Source organism: Schistocerca nitens, chromosome 4 (assembly GCF_023898315.1).
Source record: "Schistocerca nitens isolate TAMUIC-IGC-003100 chromosome 4, iqSchNite1.1, whole genome shotgun sequence".
Classification (NCBI taxonomy): domain Eukaryota; kingdom Metazoa; phylum Arthropoda; class Insecta; order Orthoptera; family Acrididae; genus Schistocerca; species Schistocerca nitens.
This window is the reverse complement of record NC_064617.1, coordinates 172,675,858-172,692,514: the sequence shown is the minus strand read 5'-3', so window position 1 is coordinate 172,692,514 and position 16,657 is coordinate 172,675,858. Positions and strand designations below refer to the sequence as shown.

Sequence of the window (16,657 nt, the reverse complement as noted above, 5' to 3'; positions counted from 1 at the left end):
TAACTGTTGCATCGTCTAAGTGTTATGCCCGTAAATCACAGTCTTTGCTTAACTTTCCCCACATCATTATCTACGTGAGCGTTCCAATTCAAGTTACTCGTAACTGTAATCCATAAGTATTTAATTTAAATCACAGTCTCCAGATTTGTGGACTTTATCAAGTTTAGAAGATTCCTTTAGTACTCGTGTGGATGATTTCATACTTTTCATTATTTAGAGTCAATTTACGCTACACAAATATCGTGTCTAAATCATTTGGCAATTGGTTTTGATCATCTGATGACTTTATGAGACAGTAAATGACCTCTGTCAGCAGCAGACAATCTAAGAGGGCTGCTCGTATTTTCTCCAAAATTGTCTTTCTGTTTGAAAGTCATGTGTTGGAAGCATAATGTTGTGACTATGTGGCACCATGCTGAAGACTGCTGGACATCTAACACCCTCTGTGTATGTCACTGTGTACCATATCAGAGGGCAGACACGACACATATATTTTTGAAAGGACTCTGCCTAATTTAGATGAAATGTTGCCCAAATATCAGAGCAATACCCTTGATTTGAACACCACCTTATCCTCTTTATCTTGTGACTTATCAAGTTCACTCCTCATTAAAACTGCAAATCTGATGTGAAGAACATCAATTTTCTGTGAATGCAGACTGTAGGTGTCCCAATCCCTTTACAAGGCTGTCAGTATCAGAGACATGTACCCAGTGCACTAGCAATCAAAGGATGCCGGGAGTTTGTGAAGGACAGTGGCAGCTAGACACCCACAAATATAAGTCCCCTTGTGTGGGCTTATGATGCGGTGCCCTAATGATCCATCTACTTTCTGACTAAGATGACTGAAAGCCATCTTTTTCCACTTGCATCTTAAATCGGAAAGTCTCACAGATTGAGTTTAAATTAAGTAAAATTTGTGACAGTTTAATAATGTCTTAATTTCTTCACAGAGACAAAATTTATATCTAATGCATGTACAGTGAAAATTAATTTTATCAGTTTGACCTCTGAATTTTAGGTAAGTGGGCCTGCAATATGGCAGACAGTGTGAATGCAGTAACAGTGTTACACATGAGCCTGTGTACCTCATTTAGAGCTGCACTGAAGAGCCAATGAAACTGGTATACCTGCCTAAAGTACTGTGTAGGGCCCCTGCAAGCACGCAAAAATGCTGCAACACAAAATGGCATAGACTCAACTAATGTCTGAAGTAGTGCTGGAGGGAATTGACACCATGAATTCTGCAGTGCTATCCATCAATATGTAAGAGTATGAGCAGTGGAGATCTCTTCTGAACAGTACATTGCAAGGAATCCCAGATATGCTCAATAATGTCCATGTCTGGGGAATTTGATGGCCAGCGGAAGTGCTTAAACTCGGAAGTGTGTTCTTGGAGCTGCTCTGTAGCAATTCTGGATGTATGAAGTGTCACATTGTCCTGCTGGAATTGCCCAAGTCCCTCAGAATGCACAATGGCCATTAATGGAGGCAGGTGATCAGACAAGATGCTTATGTATGTGTCACCTGTCAGAGTCATATATAGACATATCAGGGGTTCCGTATCACTCCAACTGCACGTGTCCCACATCATTACAGAACCTGCACCAACTTGAATAGTACCCTGCTGACATGCAGGGTGGCCAGGATTCATGAGATTGTCTCCACACCTGTACATGTCCATCCACTTGATACAATTTTAAATGAGACTCGTTTGATCTGGCAACATATTCTCAGTCATCAATAGTCCAATGTCGGTGTTGACAGGCCCAGGTGAGGCGTAAAGCTTTGTGACATGCAGTCCTCAAAGGTACATGAGTGGGCCTTTGGCTCCGAAAGCCCATGTCAATGATGTTTTGTTGAATGGTTCGCACGCTGACACTTGATGGTGCCCCAGCATCGACATCTGCAGCAATTTGTCACACTTGTGTCACATCGAATGATTCTCCTCAGTCATCATTGGTCCCATTCTTGCAGGATCTTTTCCCGGCTGCAGAGATGTCGGAGATTGGATGTTTTACTGGATTCCTGATATTCACGGTACGCTTGTCAAAAGATGGTTTGGGAAAATCCCCACCTCATTGCTACCTCAGAGATGCTGTGTCCCACCACTCGTGCGCCGACTGTAACGCCAAGTTCAGACTCACTTAAATTTTGACAACCTGTCATTGTAACAGTGCCAGACACTTGTCGTCTTATACAGGCATTGCAAACTGCAGCACCGTATTCTGTGCATTTACATATCTCTGTATTTGAATATGCATGCGTATACCAGTTTCTTTGGCGCTTCAGTGTATAAGGGTTTTCAAATGAAAGGCAGATGGAAAAAGGTAAGTAGTCTTTATTGTTTCAAAAGTAAATGTTATAACTGTTAATATGTTTATCCAACTGTGAGACAAGACAGTCAGTGCCTTCATGGAAAAATGTTTTTGGCTGCCTGCAGAACCATTATTGTATGCAGGTGTGCTCCTCTTTGTCTGAAGCAAATCAACAGCCAGGAATGTCTATCTCTAGGACTTAAAAAATAAGGAAATCACATGAGGAGAAATTGGGACTGTATAGAGGATGTGTAAGGGTTCCCCAGCGAAGCTTTTGTAGTTGTAGGGAAAATAAGTCATGCCAGCTCTGGAAAAGTCATGACGACCTCTTGCTTTGACTGCAATGGCCCGCAGCTCATTGATTTTCTGGAATATAGCACCACAATGAACATACTGTGGTATGTGTACACCTTCAAAAATTGAAGTGCACCATCAAACACCCAAGAATGTTGATCGATGGCATCATTCTGTTGCAGGATTATGCCCACCAGCATGTTGTCAAGGATGTTTCAGCTATACTACTGAAGTTTTGCTGGGAAGCACTTACACACTCTCCATACAGTACCCATCCATCCCTATACGATTTCCATGTTTTTGGTGTCCTGAAGAAATAAGTTTGTGACCATCAGTTTGCTTCAGACAAGGAAGTGCACACCTAGGTACAATCATGGTTCTGTAGGCCACCACAAACATTTTTGCGTGAAGGCATTGACCATCCTGTCTCACAGAGGGATAAATGTATTAATGATTACCACAATTACTTTTGAAATAATAAGCAGTTTGCTTACTTGTTATCCATCCGTCCTGTTTTCATTTGACTGCCTGTTATATAGTGAACAGAGGGCCCTAAATTTAACAAATGGCAGTAAAGCAGCACAAATCTTTGCCCATGCACAACCTGCCAGTTTTTATCAGTCTATACAAGGAATCTCCAATTTTAAAACTGATACAAAGACAGCTACCTGGTTGTAGCTGATACATTGTGACAAGAAATCAAAGGTATTTGGCTGCAATCCTGAAATCTTATAGAATAATTTTTTATTTGGTTAATGGTCTGTGTGACACACACAGACCAAATCCCTTGGTTCATTCTGTTGCGAGGTGTTGCACATATTTCACAAATGTAGACACAGTGCCATTATAATTGCTAATTTTAGGACAGAAAAATGCCTGTCATGTGCTGTTCAGGAAAATGTGAATGATACCAGAAAAGAGAGAGATTAGACTTGCATTTCTGTCTCTGAGATGTTACCTAGCATCATCTGCTCCATGTTACAGTTGATATGAAGATTATTGGATAGTGATGTGTGAATATTCTTTTTTGAAGAAATTCATATTAATTTCTTTATTTTCACTGTAGCAAATTCATCTTTAATAATTAAAAAATTATAAAAGGTGCTTTCACACTAAAATACTTATTCTAATAGGTGCCGTTACAGAGAATATTTGATTCTGTCATGATTTGAGTTTCCAGTTTGTTTGTTTTTATCAACAAATTTTCTCTTAAGGATGAAAATTCATTTTAGTTTGAATATGCCTATTTTGCTTAGGAAACACTCAGATACTCGTATGAAGTATATTTTTTTCTGTTTAATAGCAACCATTGGTGCAATGGTGACAGCTTCACATAATCCAGAGGAAGACAATGGTGTGAAAATTGTTGATCCTCTTGGAGAAATGCTTGTTCAGCACTGGGAAAAAATTGCTACAGACCTTGCCAATGTTAGGTAAAATCAATGTTTGTTCAATCTTCCAGAATTTTGTTCTTTTTCTTAGCATTCACCAAAGTAAACATAAATAAGGTGCATTCCCTATGTTTCAGTGATGATAATTTAGAAGAATGTCTTTTGGAGATAGTGAAAAATGAGAAGATAAATTCTGATGCAGCTGCTTCTGTTTTCATCGGAATGGATACCAGGTAAAAAAATAAAAAAAAAAACCGTGAACCAATATAGAGAATGTTGGAAATACTATGCACATATCTTTACTCTCTCTCAGTGCTGCCTAGCTGTCTGTTACCATATGTTAGAAAGCTGTTGACAAATAGCCAACAGCATTCATAACTGACAATCTTTGTTGTCATACAATACTTAAGCACCATAGTGTCCACAGTGTTGTTAAATATCTCTGTTTTTAAATTTGTGCTTTTGTAAAATATGTTTGTAATTTAGCAACAAATTACATTGTGCAAATATATCAATTTATAAGACAGCTGCAATTCCAATTACAAGAAGTATTTAAACAATAAGAAGCAAGTCAACTTCTAACGTGTAGCTGATGGATTTTTGATGCAAAGAAACATGTAACAGCACAGAGACATTGCTGGTTTTTTGAGTCTCCACGGTTTCTAGTTTAATTATTCATTCTCTCTCTCTCTCTCTCTCTCTCTCTCTCTCTCTCTCTCTCTCTCTCTCTCACACACACACACACACACACACACGCACAGAGAGAGAGAGAGAGAGAGAGAGAGAGAGAGAGAGCTGCACACAAGCAGCCAGAGTGACATTATTTTTTAGATTGCTGGAGGTCATGTTAGATTTCCAGAATTCAGTTGTAGTGGTAAGGTTTGCAAGCAGTATTCTTGAAAAGTTGTCTCAGCTACACATTCTACTTCTGACATTTCAGAAAACTTGGCTTCATCCTGGTGAGAATACAGCTCCATACACCTTTACTGAAATTGTTCCATACTTGAAGTACTTCCTAAAGAACTTTCCATTAAAATCAATATTTCTGGCCATCAACCATTCATTCATTAGGATCTCCACCTTTTCTGATTCCATGAGTTTCTCGCTTCAGTAACTGGTCCAACATAATCACACTATCAAAACTCAGACCATAAGTATGTAACTATCTCTGCACTTTTTGCAAAATTGTTTTACTCTGTGACAGAAATTTCTAGCACACCATATTTTTGGCAGAGATTTTGCCATCCAACAGCTGGAACAACATTGCCAACAGCATCTTGTGAAGCTGTCTTGCTCCTGTCTTAGTCCCACCTCAGAGTACCTGTCACAAAAAATGAACCTATAATTCCCATCTAGCCCTTTCATAAACATCTCATAGCCATTAGACTAAGCTTTATTAATGTACTCCACTCCTCACATCTCTCTAAATTTTCTTTTTTTTTTAATGCTGCAGTGATGTAAGTGATTGAAACTGTTTTTACTGCTTTTTGTTTCTGTAATATATTTTCTGCTTCTTGCCATAGCTATGCTAAATGAGGATTTCATGTCATCGGATTGTGGCTATGCATGTCCCTCTGCAAACTAAAGAATGAGCAGGTTAGTCCCTGCCTTCTCTACCCCACTACGTCACAAGAAGCAAATACAGGGTGTTTCACTCACGATGTTATGCTGACCCTTCCACAGCACGCCTTATGAACAATGGCGATGCAGTGTGAGGACAACCCAGTGATGTTTATTTTCCACAAAGTGTGTTAACACTACATGGATTACATACATGAGTTACTAATAATAACTAATTCGGTAAATGGAGGTGAACAGGTTTACTGTAAATCTCCATATGCCGTTATACATTGCAACAGTAGAAATTGATTCTTAGTCATCCTGTATGGCAGCTGCAGCATTCTTTTGTGAAAGACAACTGTACTCCACCACAAGTGCTGTTAGCTATTCAGTTTACAGACAAACACCCCCCCTCTACCCCCTCCCCACTACCCCCCTCCCACCCCATAATTTCTTGTCCAGGTCTCTTATGTGAGTAGAAAAACAGCTTCAATGAGATCCCGTTCATACCGTGGAGTTATTTTCACTTTATTGAGTGAGTGCTTACTTGCAGTTGTTAAGTGAGTTTTTATGCATAAAAGCTCAATAGCTGGAGCTGTCGACTGTCCACCACACAGAAGCGTCTGCCCCCCAAGTGTAACACGCTGTCCGTATGTATTTGAGAATTTCGATTTAATTGTCTCAACTTTCAATGGGTGAAATACTTTTCAAAGTGTGAGAGGTATCAAATGTGTCACCCTAGCCTCACCTCTCCCTATGTCTGGAAAGGCCCAGAGGCCGAAATTATTTCCTTCTGCTACATCCTTTGCAACAGAAGTAGGTCACCTAGGTGTGATTGAATTTCAGATACTGCAGCATAAGTCAAGCAGAGCATTACAGCTGATTGCTGTTTTAGACTTGAACATAATCGGTTCCATTCCATTTGGCATATTCACACCCACCTTGCAAGACTTACTGGGTATGTGTGGTAAGTGGCTCATCTCAGTGCAGCTTACTGTACAAGTGCCAGCGATTCGTGAATAGTATAGATTTATTCCCTCTACCAGTAACACAGTTAGTTGTGATGAAAGTGCAGTATTTTCCTGGTCATTCATTAATTTGCCACCAATTGATTACAACACAATTACATGGCTCCACAATATGCTGTCAATGACAGTAACAAGGTGCCAGATTTACCAGTTCAGTCTCTTTCTAATCAACAGTACAGAGGTCACTTACAAATTAAACACATCTCGGCAATTGTTTGTAGGCATGTGTTTTACATAAAAGATCACTTAACAACTGCAAGTAAGTACTCACTTGGTAAACTGAAAATTACTTCATGAAGTTATTTTGTCTACTCACATAAGGAAATTGGACAAGAAATGATGGGGAGTTATAGTTTGTCTATAAACTGAAAAGTGAGCAGCACTCTTGGTAGGGAAAGTTGCCTTTTCTGGAACAGGCTGCCATACAGAATGACTGAGAATCAATTTTGTTTCTAGCAATGTCTACAGAGATTTATGTAGAATTGGTCAATATGCGTTTCTTGCGTTAATGTTATTAGTAACTCATAACTGTATTCCATGTAGTGTTAATACACTGTGAAAAATGCACAACCTCCCACGCATGCCTGCACACTGCATTGCCAGTGACTCTACAAGGTGTGCTGTGGAAGGGTCAGCATGACTTTGAGGTACACCCTGTAGTTGCTTGTTGTGCTTTAGTGGGGTAGGCGTGGGGCTCGCCTGCTCGGTCCTCAGTTTGCTGACCTATGAAGGAGGAAAATGCGTGATCACAATTCAGTGACCTACCTTCCATTATGTGTCTCCCCGCACCCCTCACCCCTCATCCTCCAGCCCACCATATTCCCAGAACACAATTTAACTCTTAATACTATTCTACTATACTCAAATGTGTGCACACATTTAATATTTTTTTCTTAACCCACTTCATACAACAATTAACATTACGTTTATATCATTAAAATTCTATTTTTTCATCCCCTGCAATGTGTGAACTATTAATCCTAGAGAGAATAGGGCTTTTTTGTAGAAAAATTAATGTTTGTTCTGGGAGACATTTTCACTGTGAGACACGGTTTCCAAATTATTAAAAAAAAAGCCTAAAAAGTGACCTTTAAATGGCCCCCCTTTCATGCTCACTCTGCATTGATCAGAATTTTTAGTATGTTATCCATGGCACTTCCTCCTACTCCTTAGCAAAAATTTGTAACTACATGATCTGTTTCTTGCGTATTTTGCCATTTTTGGTCTTTGTTGACTGGGCTGTAGATTTTTCAGAACCTGGACAAGGAAAAATCTACACTGTGCATAAATAAGTACATCAACAGGTGAAAAACATTGTTAATGAAAATTGTTTCAATAATGAGAAAATAAGACCATCCATAATTTATTTTGCTTTGGTTATTAATATGGGATTTAAATGGATGATTTAATGCTTTTCCTACAGATGAGACAAATGATGCAGCGGAGAAGATGAAAATCACAGTGTAGTTTTTGATAATATTGTGAAAAGGATAGTTGCTATTCACCATATAGTGTAGATGCTGAGTTGCAGATAGGCACAACAAAAAGACTGTCAGACAAAGCTTTTGGCCAAACAGGCCTTCACCAGGCTCAGACAACACACACACACACACACACACACACACACACACACACACACACACAGTCACGGGCTGCCAAGGCCAGACTGTGAGCAGCAGCACGTGATGAGAGAAGCAAACTGAATGGTGGGGATAAGGAGGAGGTCGGGGTGGGGAGAGGGAGGGATATCAGGATAGGGTGGATTACGGTAAAGTGCAGCTTACCTCTTGGCTTATGTCCCTGTAATAGACACAGATGCAAGACCTGTCCCATACATCCTCCCATGATAACCTACTCTAATCCAGTCACAAGCACTACCTATCCCATCATAGTCAGAACTACCTGTGAAACCAGTCATATGATCTACAAATTTAGCTGCAACCATTTGTCTGCATTTTGCTTGGTCATGACAATCGACAAGCTTTCTACCCACATGAATGGGCACTGAAAAACTGTGGCTGAGAATCAGCTGGACACCCAGTTGCTGAGCATACTGCCCAACACAAAATTCATTTCAATGACTGCTTCACATCCCATTGCATCTAGATCCTACCCAGCCTCTCTGAACTGCGCAGGTGGGAACTCTCCCTACAATGTATCCTATGTTCCATAACCCTACTGGCCTCAACCTACATTAGTCATTGCCCCTTATCCACCTATCCCCTTCCTAGTTCCCACACCAGCACTACACAGCCCTCCACTCCACCAATGCATCCACAGACTTTTTACTTCTCTCCTTTTTCCACTGCCTTGACAACCCCCGCCCCCCTCCCCCTCCGTCCTCTGTCTAACCTCCCAAATGCACCTAGCTGTCCTACCCTCTCCCCACTTCGTCCCTGTATGCTCCCACAAGCAGCACTTTACTGTCCCTCACCCCTACCCTGATATTGCTCCCCCTCCCCATCCCAGTCTTTTTGTTGTGCCTGTCTGCAACTTGCAACTCAACATGTCTGCTATGCAGTGAATAGCAACTGTCATTTTCGTAATATTGTCATTATTCCATCCTGATTGTCCATTGTTTGGCAATGGAGTTTTTTTGTGTTTATGGAGAATCTATGTTCATGCAGAAGGTGTGAGTTGTACTGTAGTGTTCTTTTGTGTTGCTCATTATTAGAGTTCATAACTGTGAAAGTAATAAATAATTTATGTGAAAAGTCAGAACCTTTTTGCCCTGTTCTCTGTCATAATCGCTCATTTCTTTATGCTGATATTTTATTCCAACTTTTTAAAGAAGGATGGACTCTTATAAGTACACTTTTGCTATTCAGGTGCCAAACTGTATGGAAGATGGTAATTTTGGCACTGACGTGTAAACAAAGAAAACTATTTGTGACAGCCATAATACACCAGGGTCACTGCAGTAGGCTCATTTGGTATGAGTAGCCAATATTGATTAGAAAGCCACTTGTGTAAAAGAGTGGGCAGTGGAGATATTATTGAAGTTTTGCGGAATTTAAAGTTTTTGGTGTGTGCTAGCTGATGATAAACTGAAAAGATGGCTTCACCTTACATATTAATGATTGAATTTTTTGCCTTGCAACTTCACAGATGAGCAAGTACGTTAATGCTAACTGCTTGTTTCTGTCCGGAATCTCCCCCCCCCCCCCCCCCAATTTCTTGACATATGAAGCAAAGAACTACAGATTACACCAAAAGTTCATGATGTGGAGCACATTGTTAAAATGCCCTCGTGATGTCTAGGAGACTGGACTGCTTTCCAAGTAAGTAACAAATTTCTCACTTCAAATATGTGGCTTAACATGAAAATTGTTACTGTCGACATCAGGAGCCGTAAGATTAGCTTACAAACTCTGAAAAGTGAAGAACTTATGTCATGGTGTGCAAAATCATTTTTGTAATTGTTATGAATATCAGTGTGCCACAATGCCTTATTTCGACCATGACTCATATCCCATTTCAATCTCTTTGTGTTGCCAGACTTTACAAAACCGTAGGATTGTTTTTTGGTGGCTATTGTGTGGAAATCAGGGTATGAACATCAGGTCATAATCTTTTCTAAGCCTATGCTGCTATAGGCTTTTTCAACAAAACTGATGAATTTTGGATTTGCTGCCGAGTTATAATTTCCTCTTTACACAATATTTTGACAACTTTCTCAGTCATCTATATCAGCCCTTGAGTGCAGATTTTGCTGCCTGCTATTTAGACTGCAACCAAACTGGGAATGATACATGGTGTGCAAAACCTCTGTGATTTTTTTTCTCAGTGCCATTTTCAACCAATAAATATATCAGCAGAAGTTCAATCTAACATAAATGCTTTGTGACATGTTAAATAAGTAAAATGCTTAATGTAAGAGGCATTTACCTATAAGGAGAGGGGGTCGAGGGGGGGTGGCGGGGGGGGGGGTAGAGAGAGAGAGAGAGAGAGAGAGCATAGCGTTCCAAAGGATTGGAAAAGGACACAGGTCGTCCCCATTTTCAAGAAGGGACGTCGAACAGATGTGCAGAATATATATATATCTCTCTAACGTCGATCAGTTGTAGAATTTTGGAACACATATTATGTCCGAGTATAATGACTTTTCTGGAGACTAGAAATCTACTCTGTAGGAATCAGCATGGGTTTCGAAAAAGACGATCGTGTGAAACCCAGCTCGCGCTATTCGTCCACGAAACTCAAAGGGCCATAATAGACACGGGTTCCCATGTAGATGCCGTGTTTCTTGACTTCCGCAAGGCGTTCGATACAGTTCCCCACAGTCGTTTAATGAACAAAGTAAGAGCATATGGACCAGTTGTGTGATTGGATTGAAGAGTTCCTAGATAACAGAACGCGGCATGTCATTCTCAATGGAGAGAAGTCTTCCAAAGTAAGAGTGATTTCAGGTGTGCCACAGGGGAGTGTCATAGGACTGTTGCTATTCACAATATACATAAATGACCTTGTGGATGACATCGGAAGTTCACTGAGGCTTTTTGTGGATGATGCTGTGGTATATCGAGAGGTTGTAACAATGGAAAATTGTACTGAAATGCAGGAGGATCTGGAGCGAACTGACGCATGGTGCAGGGAATGGCAATTGAATCTCAATGTAGACAAGTGTAATGTGCTGTGAATACATAGAAAGAAAGATCCCATATCATTTAGCTACAATATAGCAGATCAGCATCTGGAAGCAGTTAATTCCATAAATTATCTGGGAGTATGCATTAGGAGTGATTTAAAATGGAATGATAGTATAAAGTTGATCATCGGTAAAGCAGATGCCAGACTGAGATTCATTGGAAGAACCTTAAAGAAATGCAATCCAAAAACAAAGGAAGTAGGTTACAGTACACTTTTTTGCCCACTGCTTGAATACTGCTCACAAGTGTGGGATCGGTAACAGATAGGGTTGATAGAAGAGATAGAGAAGATCCAACGGAGAACAGCGCGCTTCGTTACAGGATCATTTAGTAATCGTGAAAGCATTACGGAGATGATAGATAAACTCTAGTGGAAGACTCTGCAGGAGAGACGCTCAGTAACTCGGTACGGGCTTTTGTTGAAGTTTTGAGAACATACCTTCACCGAGGAGTCAAGCAGTATATTGCTCCCTGCTACGTAAATCTCGCGAAGAGACCATGAGGATAAAATCAGAGAGATTAGAGCCCACACAGAGGCATGCCGACAATCCTTCTTTCCATGAACAATACGAGACTTGAATAGAAGGGAGAACCGATAGAGGTACTCAAGGTACCCTCCGCCACACACCGTCAGGTGGCTTGCGGAGTATGGATGTAGATGTAGATGTAGATGTAGAGAGTGAGTGAGTGAGTGAGTATGCATTGAGGTGTTTTCCAATGCAAACTGAATGCTGGATCCCACACTTAAGTTAATGTCTATCTGCCACTCTAATGTTGATTGCCTCTTTTAATAAACCAACTCATACATTTGTTGCCTGCACGATATGCTGGTACCTTCAAATTTCATTCCATGCTCACTGGTGAGGTATAGTGTTTGATGATAGATGATTCAGTCACCAGCTTGAATCAGGTGTGATACTTTTATTCTTCACATCTTTGTCCAGCGTATAACATGCTGTATTTGGTCTAGTATAGGGTATACAGCCAAATTCTGGAGCCCTGTACTGTCTTTTGCACAACTTAGAATACCTCTTAGTTGGAAATTGTACTATTGAAGTACTCTCCAAATCTTCTCGGAAGTGATGTGGATGTATAGGAGGTGTGTGGTTCTGACTGCTTCTTCATTGGTATCTGTCCTACAACAGGTGGTCTTAATTTGCTTCGGATGGCAGGCATCATCAACTTTTGAGAGTTCTTCTTGAAAATTTGCCGCAAGTGGCAGAGTTCTTTGGTGAAGCTACCTTTGTCTGACAACATAGGTATTCTGGGGACCAGAGTTCTAACAAGGGAACCTTCCCATTGCACCTCCCCTCAGACTTAGCGGTAAGATGTCCAAGTGGATAGACAGTCAAAAACTGAACACAGATCAAACATGAAGAATGTGTACTGAACTGTGAAAAAAGAAGCAAAATAGAAACAGCGAACAGTCGAAGCTCTAGATATGCAACAGTGAGGTGTAAGGAAAGTACCTCCAGACATGTGTACTTCCTGAATGAAATTTTCCCTCTGCAGCAGAATGTGTGCTGATATGAAACTTCCTGGCACATTAAAACTGTGTGCTGGATCGAGACCCGAACTTGGGAGTCCCACACTTTGCAGGCAAGCGCTCTACTGACCGAGCTACTCAAGCATGACTCGCCCATCCTCACAGCTTTAATTCCGCCAGTACCTCATCTCCTACCTTCCAGATTTCACAGAAGCTGTCCTGCAAAACTTGCAGAAATAGCACTCCTGGAAGAAAGGACATTGTGGAGACATGGTTTGGTCACAACCTGGTGGATGTTTCCAGAACGAAATTTTCATGCTGCATCGGAATGTGCACTGATATGAAATTTCCTGGCAGATTAAAACTGTGTGCTGGACCAAGACTCGAACCCAGGACACCTGCCCTCCTTTCTTCCAGGAGTGCTTGTTCTGCAAATTTCGCAGGAGAGCTTATGTGAAGTTTGGAAGGTAGGAGATGAGGTACTGGTAAAATTAAAGCTGTGAGGATGGGTCATGAGTCATGTTTGGGTAGCTCAGCCGGTAGAGCACTTACCCGCAAAGGGACAGTCTCAGTCCGGCACACAGTTTTAATCCGTCAGGAAGTTTCGTATGTACCTCCTATTTATTCTACACAAGTACCACATGTTACGACTCTTGCATTCCATTTTATAAGTTTTGACTCTTGAATTCCTTTGTTGTGGCAGTTCAAATTCATTTGTTTGTTTGTTTTTCATTTCTGTGAAAGGTCTATTTGGCATCTTGCCTTATTGCCACTATTTGTCACATTTACGATAATACATTCCTACCATATGACCCATATTTCATAACATATGTTTTGTATGACAGTTGCCAATTTTATGGGGGAAAAAATAGGCCATGAGGGAGATCTGAATGTGGATCTCCTGCTTTGCAGTAGTCTAACACTGCGACACAACCATGATACCCTGGTCATAGCAATTGACTCGATGTTGCACATCTTGAGCGTGGGCCCTTTACGGTTTCTACTTTGCTACTTCTCTTCACATTTCAGTACACCTTTTTTCTGTTTTCGTGCTTGATATGTGTTCAGTTTTTGACGGGCTATCCACTGGCCTATTTTACCACCAAATCTGAGGAGTGTGCCAAGGAGAGTTGATGCGGGATGATTGCTCGTGGCATGGTGATGGAAGTCATTATGGATTGAATTCCTGTAGACACCGTATCTCAGGGGTCTGCTTCTGTGTACATACTCCACAAGCCACCATATGGTACATGTTGGAGGGTACCTTGTACCACCACTAGTGATCCCCTTGCTTGTTCTGCGCACAAAAGGAGCAAGCAAAAAATGACTGACTATATGCTTCTATACAAGCTCTAATTTCCGTTACTGCATCTTCATGGTTCTTATGTGGAGGTAAAATTGTTCAGCAGTTGTTGCAATTGTCAATTCACTACATTATTTCAATAGTGTATAACAAGTTCTGTAATAATTGCATGTTGATCAAACCTACCGGTAACAAACATAGCACTCTGCCTCTCAGTTGTTCTGGTCTGACCTATTTGGGATCCCAAAAAACTGAAACAATAGTCAAGAACAGGTTGTTCTTGTGTTCTATACTTGTTTTCCTTTATAGATGGGTTATACTTTTGTAGAATTGTCCCACTTCACTAAAGCCTACCATGTACTTTCCCTACTACCACCTTAGGTGTTTGTTGTATTTTATATTGCTTTGCAATGCTATGCGTAGATATTCAGTTGACATGACTGTGTCAAGCAGTACACTGTTGTTACAATATTATGAGAAGGAACTTTGCTACTCACCATATTGCAGAGATGCTGAGTCGCAGATAGGCACAACAAAGAGACTTCCACAATTAAAGCTTTCACACACACTCACGCAAACGTAACTCACACACACGTCTGCAGTCTCGGGCAACTGAAACCACACTGTGGGCAGCAGCACCAGTGCATGATGGCAGTGGTGACTGGGTGGGGGTAAGGAGGAGGCTGGGGTGGGGAGGGGGAGGGATAGTATGGTGGGGGTGGCGGACAGTGAAGTGCTGCAGGTTAGGCGGTCAGCAGGAGAGAGGTAAGGAGGGGGTGGGGGAGTAGCAGAGAAGGAGAGAAATAAAGAGACTGGGTGTTGTGGTGGAATGACGGCGGTGTAGTGCTAGAATGGGAACAGGGAAGGGGCTGGATTGGTGAGGACAATGACTAACGAAGCTTGAGGCCAGCAAGGTTACGGGAACATAGGATGTATTGCAGGGAAGTTCCCACCTGCGTAATTCGGAAAAGCTGGTGTTGGTGGGAAGGATCCATATGGCACAGGCTGTGAAGCAGTCACTGAAATGAAGGACATCCTGTTTGGCAGTGTGTTCAGTAACAGGGTGGTCCACTTGTTTCTTGGCCAGTTTATTTGTAGCCATTCTTGCAGACAGCTTGTTGGTTGTCATGCGTACATAGAATGAATTCAGCACAGTGGTTGCAACTTAGCTTGTAGACCACATGACTGGTTTCACAGGTAGCCCTGCCTTGGGATAGGTGATGTTTTGTGACTGGACTGGCGTAGATGGTGGAAGGAGGATGTATGGGTCAGGTCTTGCATCTAGGTCTATTACAGGGATATAAGCCATGAGGTAAGGAATTGGGAACAGGGGCTGTGTAAGGATGGACGGGTACATTGAGTAGGTTCGGTGGATGGGGGAATACCACTGTGGGAGGGGTGGGAAGGACATTTCTCATTTCAGGGCAAGACGAGAGGTAATTGAAATCCTGTCAGAGAATGTAATTCAGTTGCTCCATTCCTGGGTGGTACTGAGTTATGAGGGGAATGCTCCTCTGTGGCCACATGGCGGGCCTTTGGGGGACTGGAAAGATGAGGCACAGGAGATTTGTTTTTGTACAAGGATAATTACGGTCAGTGAAGGCTTCAGTGAGACCTTTGGTATATTTCGAGAGGGACTGCTCGTCACTGCAGATGCAACGACCATGGATGGCTTGGCTGTATGGAAGGGAGTTCTTGGTATGGAATGGGTGGCTGCTGACGAAATGGACGGTTTGCTGGTGGTTAGTAGGTTTGATGTGGATGGAGGTACTGATGTAGTTATCTTCGAGGTGGAGGTCAACATCTAGGTAGGTGGCTTTTTGGGTTGAGTAGGACCAGGTGAAGCAAATGGTGGAGAAGTTGTTGAGGTTCTGGAGGAATGTGGATAGGGTGTTCTCACCTTTGATCCAGATAGAAGGATGTCATCAACGAATCTGAACCCTGTGAGGGGTTTAGGATTCTGGGTTTTTAGGAAGGATTCATCTAGGTGGTCCTTGAATAGGTTGGCATATGATGGTGCCATGTGGGTGCTCATAGCCGTACCCCAGATTTGTTTTGTAGGTAATGCCTTCAATGGAGAAGTAATCATGGGTAGGATGTAGTTGGTTATGGGGACTAGTAAGGAGGTTGTTGATTTGGAATCCATCAAGCATTGGAACAGGTAGTGTTCAATCGCAGTAAGGCCATGGGCATTAGGATTGTTAGTGTACAGGGAGGTGGCATCAATAGTGACGAGCAGGGCACAGTGTGTAAAGCATCAGGAACTGTGGAGAGTCGGTGGAAGAAATGGTTGGTATCTTTTATATATGAGGTTAGGTTCCAGGTAATAGAATGAAGGTGTTGGTTTATGAGAGCAGAGGTTCTCTCAGTGGGGGCATAGTAACTGGCCACAATGGAGTGTCATGGGTGGTTAGGTTTATGGACTTCAGGAAGCATGTAGAAGGTAGGAGTGCGGGGAGTGGTAGGAGTGAGTAGAGAGATGGACTCTGGGGAGAGGTTCTGGGATGGGCCTAAGGATTTGAGTAGTGACTGGAGATCCTGCTGGATTACTGGAATGGGGTTACTGTGGCAATGTTTGTAGTTGGAAGTATTTGACAGTTGGCGGAGTCCTTCTGCCAAGTAATCCTC

At 41.7% G+C, this 16,657-nt stretch overlaps 1 protein-coding gene across 2 annotated transcripts in view; it reads left to right on the top strand.

The window, feature by feature from the left end:
• LOC126251353 (phosphoacetylglucosamine mutase) overlaps positions 1–16,657 on the top strand; it is a 103,827-nt gene that overhangs the window by 33,693 nt on the left and 53,477 nt on the right. For both annotated transcript variants that reach the window (XM_049951723.1, XM_049951724.1), the window contains 2 exons: positions 3,916–4,045; positions 4,141–4,236. In XM_049951723.1, coding sequence (XP_049807680.1) covers positions 3,916–4,045; positions 4,141–4,236 — 226 coding nt within the window. The remainder of the gene's footprint in view (positions 1–3,915; positions 4,046–4,140; positions 4,237–16,657) is intronic.